Raw genomic sequence first — 10,795 nt, 5'->3', positions numbered from 1 at the left:
TTTTAATCGTGTTTTTTACCGTTGTACATAAAAATTGACATAGGGCTTTAGTACCCAATTGTACACAAACTTGACTAGCAGAAATCATAAAAGTAAGATTTGTTCGATCAAACCTGTCAAATCACCAAGTAGATTTTTCTCAGTGCGCAATCTGATTTGACAGCTCAAGTTACCATCTCCCACCACCAGATGGTGCTGCTCTCACCAAAGAGACCAAATGTTTCATCTGTTTGTCTGTGTTCGCAGCAAACCCGGCACGGAATGACTTTGAATATTTTATAATTGCAAGGGTTTGATTCGATTGAAATCTCTGGTGAAGCCACAAACGGCCTCAAAAATGAGTCCTTTGACACTAATTGCCAACCTGGCATGTCTTCGGGTTTGTTTGATTTTCCGGCTGAAAACAGTAATTAGAGGATTCTTGCAAAGAAAAACAGAGTTGCAAATGCTTCCAACGGTTCCAAAGGGGGGAGCAAATTAAGTGCAAATGTAGTCCACTTGTGCACTTATGGTGTGTGTGGATTTTCTAGCCGTGAGTTTTTTCGCTGATTAATTATGCATAATTTGCACAGACGGTTTCGACGTTGACGGTGCGATCTGCGACGGGTGATGTATTCATTCCTTCGAAGTTGCCATTCGACGACGGTCGTCCACATTCGACCCATAAATAATTGATTAGGCAGTACGATTTGAATGTTGATTTCCTCACGCGTCACGTTGCGCGAATGTGGCGAAATATTCTGATTAGTTTTCGTTTGTTTTGTTTCAGTGAGATGGCGCACCTTTCGCCACCACCCTCGCCGCCGGTTCTGGCGGCCGGCCAAACCCAGGCCAGCCCGCTGGACATGAACGCCTCCAGCGTGATCCAGCGCGCATCGGCTTTCAGCTCGGTGCTCGGACAGAAGTGGAACGCCAGAGGTAAGTTTCCCCCTTGGGTGACGCGAGCGCCTCTGGTGGCAATTTTCGCTAACGCGATTGTTCTCTTCCGCAGATCTCCCCCTGCTGTACAATCCGCTGTTCTACTCGGGAGCGGCGTTTCTGTGGCCACAGTTCCTGCTGCCTCAGCAGCCCATCACACCGATCTCACCAAATCTAGCCAACTCCAGAGACTACACGCTGACGCCGGAAAAGGAGGAAATTGTTGGTAGGTTTTGATTCGAAAAAGTTCTACAGCTTGTACTGATCGCATTTCTCTCCTAGATGAGGACATGCCGCTGAACCTGTCCATGAAGCCGTCCTCCTCATCAACACCCAACTCCCGAGCAGCGGCAACGGCCGCAGCTGCCGCCGCCGCCTCCCTGGCGCACTCGATCCACATCTGGTCCCCGGCCAGCATGTGCGAGAAGGAAACCATCGACGACAGCCAAAGCAACATCGACATCGAGAACGACGACTCGGACGAGCACGACGGGGACTCGTCCAGCGGAGAGCTGCAGATCGACGAGTCGCGGGATTACCAGCAACAACAACACCAGCAGATGATGGAGAACCAAAAGGCGCGCATTCTGACCGAGTACAACAACCTGCTGCTCAACGGTGGCGGCGGCGGCGGCGCCGCCAGCGGGAAGGGTGACCGGAACTACTTCAACTACAGCAAGATCAGCAAGGGCTACTTTACGCACCTGCAGCAGCAGCAGAAGAACCTGGAGATCTTGCGCCAGAACCGTACGGATGTGTTTGTGGTGAAGAACCAGGGGGGAAACGGTAACAACAACAACAACAACAACCGGGACGGTGTGAAGAACAACAATGTGAGTGCGTACAGTGATAACAGTGGCAGTGGGGGTGAGTTCCGGATCAAGAGCGAGATTACGCGGCCGGACTCGACCGGGCACAGTGAGGGGGGTTATGTGTTCAAACGGGAGGCGGGCATCGTCGGTTCAGAGGAGAAGAAACCTGCACGACTGTACCAGGTGAGTTGAATTGTCTTTAGCAAGCAGAACATAACCAAACTTTTTGGCACCCTCAGCAAACATCAAATCAATACAAATTGCTGCTGGATGTTTTTTCCGGATCACTCCCGGAAAAAAATCCGGCAGCAATTTTGTATGGTTTGACGTTTGCGAAATGTACAAAAAAAATATGTAAACAAATCACTTCGTGCATCGGCCAATTAATTTATTTCTTTCACACACACGTTTAACAAGCCATTCTGACGTTAAGAGGTTTGACATATTCTGACAGAAAGTTGTCAGAATCCGCCTCTAAACTAGATCGAACTGCTTCCCACAAACGCGCACGTCACGTCGCACCAACTCGCCACAAACAGATTCATTTTCCTGCCCCCGAAGTTGGTCCCATTCGGATATGATCCAATATTTGTGCAAGTGGCTGCTTCCAACAAATCCGACCTGGAAGACGCGTTCCCTGAATGCAATCGATTCTTTTGACGTTTCGCTTCGCTGTTTGCGCGTCTCGCCCCACCACGCCACGCAACGCCAACTTTGACAAATGAACTGAAAACAATCCGACACGAATCAGTTAATGAGGTGTTTGCCGCGAGGCGGCGCGGCCTACTGCTGTTGCTACCACAGAGTGACAAAGGTACGGTACTAAAGGGAAGAGACCTCTGTTTGCGCAAGTGTGCGCGTCACCCGGCGACGAACCCGCAGCGTTTCTGTTGAACCTCCGGTAAAGTGAGAAATTATGCTAATGCTACCGTGAAGACCGCATGGGAAAGAATCACGTTCTTGTTAGGGTTATTTTTTTTTCGGTCCGAGCGAAAACCCACCTAACTGGAACAGGAAGTTTACGCTGCGGACAATCAGCCAACAAACAGTACTTGGTGTGGAGTATTTTTCGGGGGGGAAACCCACCTCTCTCATGAATATTGGATGAGGATCGGTCCGTGGAGTCACCTCCAGGGCGCGCGGTATTGATTTATAATTTCGTTCTCGCTCTACTTCACGTGGCAGCGAAGCTCGCACATGAATTAATTATGCGCGAATCTAGGCTCCGGCTCCGGACAAAGAAGTAGCCTAATGGGCAGTTAAGTGATTGTTATAATTTGTTTTATGGCCTTTAGGATCATGTTTTTTGGAGGTTAGGACACGCAGACTAATTGAATCCGCTGCGTGGATGATGAATTGACGGTGTTTTGATACGGAATCACCGAAAGGAAAAGCGCTTTTGGGGGGATTGATTTATTAATTGATTGCTTGTTTTGGGACGTGCTCGTAGACATGATTTTTGGGCTGAAGTTACTCACTGGATCGGATTGAGGAAGATACGGAGATCTTGTTTTACTGCTTTAAAACCAGGGCCCCGGCGATGGCCTGATATGAGCTACCGAACATCATTGGCAATATGGCGTCGTTTGTTTACAAACATGAGATGGTTTGGGAACGAACCGAAAAATTTACATTTTTGTAAAAATTCTATAACCATTGTGCAATAACACTAAGTCTTACAAAACAGACAAAATTTCGTGAAATTCTAGACCAGAATTTGTTTTATTATTATTTTTCAATTTAAACCGCTTTTATCGCGATTCTGAACAAGATTGCACATCAAATCATCGTGCCTTTAGTGTATCTTTAGTTTTCACATCGATTTGCTGTAGATTCGTGTTTAAATTTTGAAATTTAACATAAATTAAAATAAGTTGCGAAATTTCCAACTTCAGCCATGTGCAACAATTTCCACAACACCCATGCGGAAACCCGATAATGGGGTAATTCATGCGTTCCAAACTGTCAAAATTCCAAAACGTCATTGCCAATCTTCGGTTCGCTGCTTTTGTTCGTGTTTGAAGTTTCGGGCCGAGACTCTGTTTAAAACCCACCCTCAAGAAACTTCCAGTTCAAACACAGACTTGAGTGTGTGGTACAAAGCTGCTGCCGTACCTTAATGGAGCAAATATTATGTTATACTAAATTTTAACAGATTCCACTTAAAATGGACTCAACTAAGATCTGTGTGGCCATCATTTTGTTTTTAACCCCAAACTTCAAAATTGGTTTGGAAACATTAGTCCAGAAAGTTCATCTGTTAATCTGTGTTTTTAGAATTGTCAAAGTTGGCAGTTCTGCCAGTTTATCTGTTTTTTTTTATTTCAAATTAAAATTAAATATCTTTTAATGAATATTAATGTGACAAAACAACAAGTTCAACCCGCTTGTGCAATAAACCCATTTCCATAATTGGCCATCAATCGTGGACAGTAAACGTCGCTTTTCCTTCCTGATTTCTATCTAGTAAATTATGTACAAACAAAATTGATTGAAAATTGATTTCAATAGCACCCATCGCATGACACCTGGAAACGAGGTCAGTGCAATCAATCCTTTCAAAGTCCTCGTCCCCTTTCGCCTAAGCGAACGGTCCTTCACTATTTCAAGAATGGTCAATAAATCGTGCCCGGGTGACACCCCAATCACCCCCGCACCACAGCGGCCACTAAATAACAATTATTAATTATTTACACGAAAAAAAAGGCGATCAGCGGGAAGTTTTTCCTCGGCATTTTCCCCCCATGCTCGCTCCAGAGAGTGTCATTTTATCTGGAAATTACAATCACCATTTCGTGTCGCGCCCGGACTTAATTTATTTTAGCTCGTCCGCGGTCCACGCCCGCTAGATAAATAGTGATATATTCGCCACTCCCTAACTAAACGTGCGATAAAATTTATTTCTGATGAAATTAAAACCAAACACGCCACCAAACCTCGGTACGAGTGGAAACGGGCGATTTGGGCTGAAATTTTGAGGTTCGTCGCCTGCGGAACGGCCAAGTCTCCCGGGCGCAAACGTGCAATTTAGGGCTCGTTTTCAGCTTGTTACGGACCGCAAAGGGGCAGCTTCTTCGTCACGACCCAGGGCCCCGTATCGGGCAGCGTTTATCAGCAAATTCTTTGGTGCGAATTTCAAATTAGCCCATTCGGAACACAGGGGGAAGGAATCTGTTGTTGTGGCTTGCGGCGGCGGCAGCCGAAAATGTAAATTTAATCATTTTAATTTTGCGCCTTATTAATCCATTCTTTCGAACATTTCTCTCTCTCATCTTTTCAGTGCAAACAGTGCGGCAAAACGTTCAAACGCTCCAGCACGCTATCGACCCATCTGCTGATCCACAGTGACACCCGGCCGTACCCGTGCCAGTACTGCGGCAAGCGGTTCCACCAAAAGTCCGACATGAAGAAGCACACGTACATCCATACCGGTGAGTTTGAAAACCCCTGAAATCGGAGACCACAGACCAAAAGACGAATGACTCAATTTTGACAGATTCGAGTGCTCGCCAATAGATGGCGACAGTGGTAAATCGTCGTTATATCCAGTACAAATCAGTGTTTTGAAGAAATCAAACTGAAATCCATTCAAATGACGTATTTCAAACAAGATTAACCCTATCCCAACAGTTTCGCACCTCCCTGTGGTCATCGGCCAGCATCTGCCGCGCTTCCAGCGGCAGACACGTCCCAAAAGAAGAACCAAAACAAGCTTCTGCCGAGAGATAGAGTTCTGAGAGCGCCCTTTTTTTGCGGTTATAAATGAATAATGAAAAGCACGAGCCAACATCATTTTTTGCGCGCTCCCCCTTTACCCGAGCGAGATTCCGGGATTTTTCAGCTGCTGCCTTTGAAAAATTGAGCCTCAGCGAAATCTGTAAGAGCCGACCGGCCGTAATTTGTTCACGGAACACTGAACCGCCGGAGTGGGATCGGCGAGCAGATGGCACCCCTGCTGCGTTAAGGGAGCACCCCGTTTTTTGCGCAAATTTTGCGGTGGTCAATGAGTCAGAAAGAGAAGATTTAAGTTTTTGAATTTGACAGTTTTGATGACATCTTGATTTTGGCAGCACTGCTCAGTTTTAGTCACTTTGACAGCCGAGGGGCGCGACACTACTCGTTTTGCTTCAAAATCTTAAGTTTCAGGAAACCCCCAACTCTCATAATTATGGACATGACCACTCCAACATAACCTCAACAACGCAAAGAAAATCGCAATTGTTTTCGCTTAAATCGAACAAAACTGTCGCTTCCTTTTATGGAAGTCACCACCTCTCCCCACCTTAAACTCAGTTCAACAACCGTGACTACAACTACCTTCCCGGTAGTCTGCAAAATCCAATTCCATTACATGACCGCCACTGTTTTCCCTCCCGCCCAACTCTGGGCAGCTGGGTTCGTGTCATAAATTTGTAATTTCACCTCAAACAATTAAAGTCGAATTACGGCGGTGGTGGTCTCGGCAGGCTCAGCGGGTTGTTTGGGTTATAAATTACCCATCAGCTGGGTGGATTTCGGTTTAGAGTGCATTCTATGATTATGTGGACATTTGTGCTGAGTCACTTGAACTTTGTTTTGCTTGAAGCAATCTAAAATTCGAATAATATTTTGAAAATATTCAGCTTTTTTGACAGCTTCTGTCAAAACATGTTCAAAATGTGGCTCTTTCCAAATAAACGTGTACCGTTTTTGACAGCTGCTGTCAAATTACGTTTACAATCTGACTCTTTCCACTTTAACGTGTACCGCTTTTACACTGTTGATATTAGTTGGCCAACATAATACGGCCCAAAACGACTAGGGGGTGGACACAACCACTTTGTGGTTCGTATCTTGATTTAATTAATTTAATTGATGTGTTTGCATACACGTTTATGCATTATCTACGTGTATGTATGCGCTTTGCCAGGAGTCGCTAACTGCCATTTGCACGCTAAATAAGTTCAATTGTTTTGGAGTGAGGTTATGAGCGAATCGCGATTAGGGGAGCGTTGGATTTTTTGAGGTTATGAGTACCAACAAAATTTATTATTTGATTCAGTTTAGCTTAATGATATTTCAACGACCAGAATCTTTGAAAAAAAAATCGTATTTGTTTACAAAATGTCGCTTCAAAGTCCTCACAAGTCTCCCCTAAGCTATGATCGTGTGTGGTAAACCTCAGCCCAAAGCTCATTCTGGCCAAAGCGCCACAATCCTCGGTTATCCGCGGAAAACAATGTCCTACCCCTCCCAGCTCCGAACCCAACCTCAACCGGTCTTGCGGTCCCGTTTTACAACCGATATCCTTATACGGCGCAATCGCGGGCTCTTTGTGGCCCTGCTGACACATAAACTTCGGCAGTCGGTTCCACAACAGGAGATATGGGCCCTGGCGGGGTTGATCACCGCACGCGGACACCTGAGATATTTATTAATCCGCGATAAGCGTGTTTGTGTTTGAGGTTATGCTTTGGTAGAAAGTGAAAAGCGCTCTGGCAACAGTTTGGGGACAAAGAAGTTTTAGTAGTTTCTAGTTCGGGAAGCGGTTACCAAAGTACAAATTTGAACAAATTTATTACCTCATTTCCTAATTGAGTGAGGTTATGTTGCACGAGGGGGAAGAAAGGGTTCTCGCTTGATTTGATGTTTATTTTAGATTCGCGTGTTCGGCAGCACTGCTCGAAATTAGCTTTTTGAAGTGGCAACAACAAAAAGGGGTTCAAGATTTGAGGAGACACGACAAGTGGCAATAACAATCACGTAATTTGTGCCATCAGGACGTCGTAGTTGAGCGGGGTGGGATTTCATTAGACTGAGCGTCCTTTGATAAGCAATCAGAATCAATTAAGAGGTAAAATATTTATGATGATGGCATGTCGCGAGGGAATCGATTTTGTAAGTTGTTTGTCGACTCGGAGGTTTCCGAAGTCGACAAGGTTGCTGCTACGAGGGGAAAGACAATCGCCGGCATTGTTCAAAGCACCCGATGTTTTCCGATCTGTTTTTCGGGGAGATTTGAACAAGTTTCTTCTATTGGGACAAAATATTTGCCTGGATTTGATCGACCTGTCTCGGATCCGACACAAAGCGATCGATTCTTGTGAAGCACCGCGTACACTTGTGACAACAGTACAGCCCAAGCCTCCGCCGTGAATGACGCAAATGCGACTCCTCTCGGCCGATTACTACGGAATGTGAACTCCAAATGTTCCGCGAGATTGCATGTTCACGCCTCCGGTCACGTAAGCCCGGATGTATCTCGAGGATTTTAATATGATTTTAATTTGCCTGCCTGAATGCCAGGATCGTGCGCAGAATTTATTGCCACCGCGTTTAATCCATGTTGTGGTCATTTGTCTTGCCACGGGACCCTTTGGGGGCCGTGATTGTCCGCAGCGGGTAAATTGTCCAGTAAACGGTCCATTAACTCCGCGTAAATGTGCGACCATTACGCGGCTCGCGCTGCTCCCGCTGTGACAAGTCCTTTGATTGATGTCCTGCGGAACGCTTCGACACGGTCCATCGGGCCATTAAAATCGAGTTAGGCTTGACCTGCTGACCGTGGACCACCTCAGAGTAGTTAGCTTGATCGACTCGAATAAAATTGATCATCAGCCTTTAACCTAACTCTATTTTGACAGATTGACAGATTGATAGATTGACAGTTTGACAAATTGACAGATCACCATTTGACAGCTCACTAACGTTTCCCTTCCCCTCTCCCCCCTCTTCCAGGTGAAAAGCCCCACAAGTGCGTCGTCTGCCTGAAAGCCTTCAGCCAGAGCTCGAACCTGATTACGCACATGCGCAAACACTCCGGCTACAAGCCCTTCTCGTGCGGTCTCTGCGAGAAGGCCTTCCAGCGGAAGGTCGACCTGCGGCGTCACCGCGAAGGTCAGCACGGCGAACTGGTCGGAACGCCGCTCTCCAGCAACGGTCTTCCCTCGGCGGCGGTAGATGACTTCAAGCCGATCCAGCTGCCCCTGTCCGGCCACAACACCACCACCTCCTCCGGCAGCAGCAGCCCGGTAGCCGGGCACAACAGTTCCGCCGTGGCCAGCGCCTTGGCCGCAGCAGCAGGATTCCACCACCAGCACCACTCCGGAGCCGTAGACATCAAGATGGAAGTGAGCAGCAGTTGTTCATGATTCACGCCGAGCTGGCTCTTCGGCGGCGCCGATTTAGTTCACAATTTATGTTACAATCCCGCACTCCGACAAACCTCTGCGAGCCCTAATGACGCGTCATTTCGGTCCGAAGCCGCCGCGAACGCACTGACACGGACAACAACAGATGTTGCTTAATTTTTTCTGTGTTGTTCCGTTTCTGCGGCGCACTTCTTCCTCCTTTTCTTCGTGTGCCACGACCGAACCGACCCGATCGTGATCTCTGACTTCGGCCGACGCCGCCTGCTGCTACCACACGCGTCAGATGACGTTTTTGAGCATTTTTTTTCGTTTCGTGTTCGGCCGAACGGATCCGAAGCGGAACAAAAGGTCGCAATCAAAGGAGGCGGCGACCGAGGAATCTTCGTTTAAATCACTTTTTACTGTACAGTGTAGCATTTCTTTAAAAAAACAGTCGAGTTGTAAACGTACTTGTTCTTAGTTGTTAAGTTTTGTCTCAACATGTTCATTTCGTTAGCGTTAGGTAGGGAATTTTTCGATCTAGTTAAACCAAAGCTAATCGACTTCAGCTATGATCACATAATCAAAACATTTGACTGTACTCGAGAGAAAAAAAGCGAAGCTTCAAAAACCAAATTTGTACTTTAGATTTTTTCGTTCATTCGACAACCTGTAAATAGTTTTAATTTATTGAAAAATTCTCCTTTTGGGTCCACTTTTGAACTAATGTCTAGTCTTTTGTATGTGTGTAAAAAGTAAACAGAAAACTACGAGGGAAACGAGAGGCGCTTTTGTTACCGAAAAATGAACCATGCGTGAACGAGTGGATGAATGCGCGAGAATGAATGAGTGAGAGCGAGAGAGCGACGATCCTGATGCGATCATCACCAACACGATATAGTCATGAATAGAGCGGCGTTCGCACACTTTAATTCATAAACAGCTACCGAACCAAAGACTCTGTATGTGTAAATCGAGCAAACGACGAAAAACAAAGAAAATGAAAAGAAAGCACGTTTTGTAATTGTATACTGAAAACTGAGCTGCTTCTGTTCGCTTTTGCACCGTTTTTTTATTATTATCTTTTTGTCCCCCATTTTTGTAAACACCTAGAAAAGCCAAATTCAAGCAAGTCCTTATGCACTGAAGCCCCGTCCAATTAGTACTGTAGTTATCACCATTGCTTTTCCTATTTCGAGGCAAACATTTTTTATTTTTACCTTTTTTTTCCAAATTGTTATTTAGTCTTTAGAGAAGGGAAGGAAAATCAGCTGAAATGAAGATCGTCCAAAAATTAAACTGCTAGGGTGTAAGAACTGATATGATTTGCATTTTTTTAGGTGAATAACTGTTAGCTCAATAGTAATTTATGTTAGTGAAATATTTCCTTGTATATAAAGTTTGAATAGTCAATAACTTTTTATATGATTCGTTAGGTTCCAATAAGTAGACGTACTTTTACTTTTATTTTTAGTACTATTAGCAATAAGATCAGTAAGTAGATGTAAGTGATGCAACATATTGCATACAATGTGTAGACTTCTTGTACAAATGAATACACCAATAAAAAATTTTGAACAATATAACTTATAGTGTTATGCGTTATTAGAACGAAAAAGAAATTTCTAAGTCTAACTCGAACTTTTCAGCACTCAAATGTTAGCTGAAAAGATGTTTCTTTGCAAATCTGTCTTGAAACTGCTTACTTTTCCTGTCATTCTCGAACGACGAAACGGCCTACTTTAATCGCCAAAATTACCAATACTGAAAAGTACATTTCTACATCCATTTGAGTGTTAGAAAGTTTTACTTGACACTTATCTTGACGGCAGAAAAAACATTCACGCGGGGAAACATATTGTGGATTTAGCTCGTAGTTGGATTTTCTGGCATCTTCTCACGGTCATTGGAAACGGTCGTGGATAGACCTAGGGGTTCCCAGTTGGAGTGAAAAAA

General features: G+C 45.1%; 1 protein-coding gene across 1 annotated transcript; it reads left to right on the top strand.

Annotated features, from left to right (window-relative positions):
- Window positions 1-773: 773 nt before the first annotated feature.
- On the top strand, window positions 774-10,393 carry LOC6045963 (zinc finger protein sens). Its single transcript, XM_038257893.1, has 5 exons — window positions 774-918; window positions 992-1,144; window positions 1,201-1,913; window positions 5,011-5,161; window positions 8,448-10,393. Exons 1-5 carry the CDS (start codon window positions 774-776, stop codon window positions 8,858-8,860), a joined length of 1,575 nt encoding a protein of 524 aa, XP_038113821.1. The 3' UTR covers window positions 8,861-10,393.
- Window positions 10,394-10,795: the final 402 nt, after the last annotated feature.

The sequence above is a fragment of the Culex quinquefasciatus genome, chromosome 2 (genome assembly GCF_015732765.1).
Source record: "Culex quinquefasciatus strain JHB chromosome 2, VPISU_Cqui_1.0_pri_paternal, whole genome shotgun sequence".
In the NCBI taxonomy this organism is placed as follows: Eukaryota; Metazoa; Arthropoda; class Insecta; order Diptera; family Culicidae; genus Culex; species Culex quinquefasciatus.
This window is presented reverse-complemented; position numbering and strand designations above follow the sequence as displayed.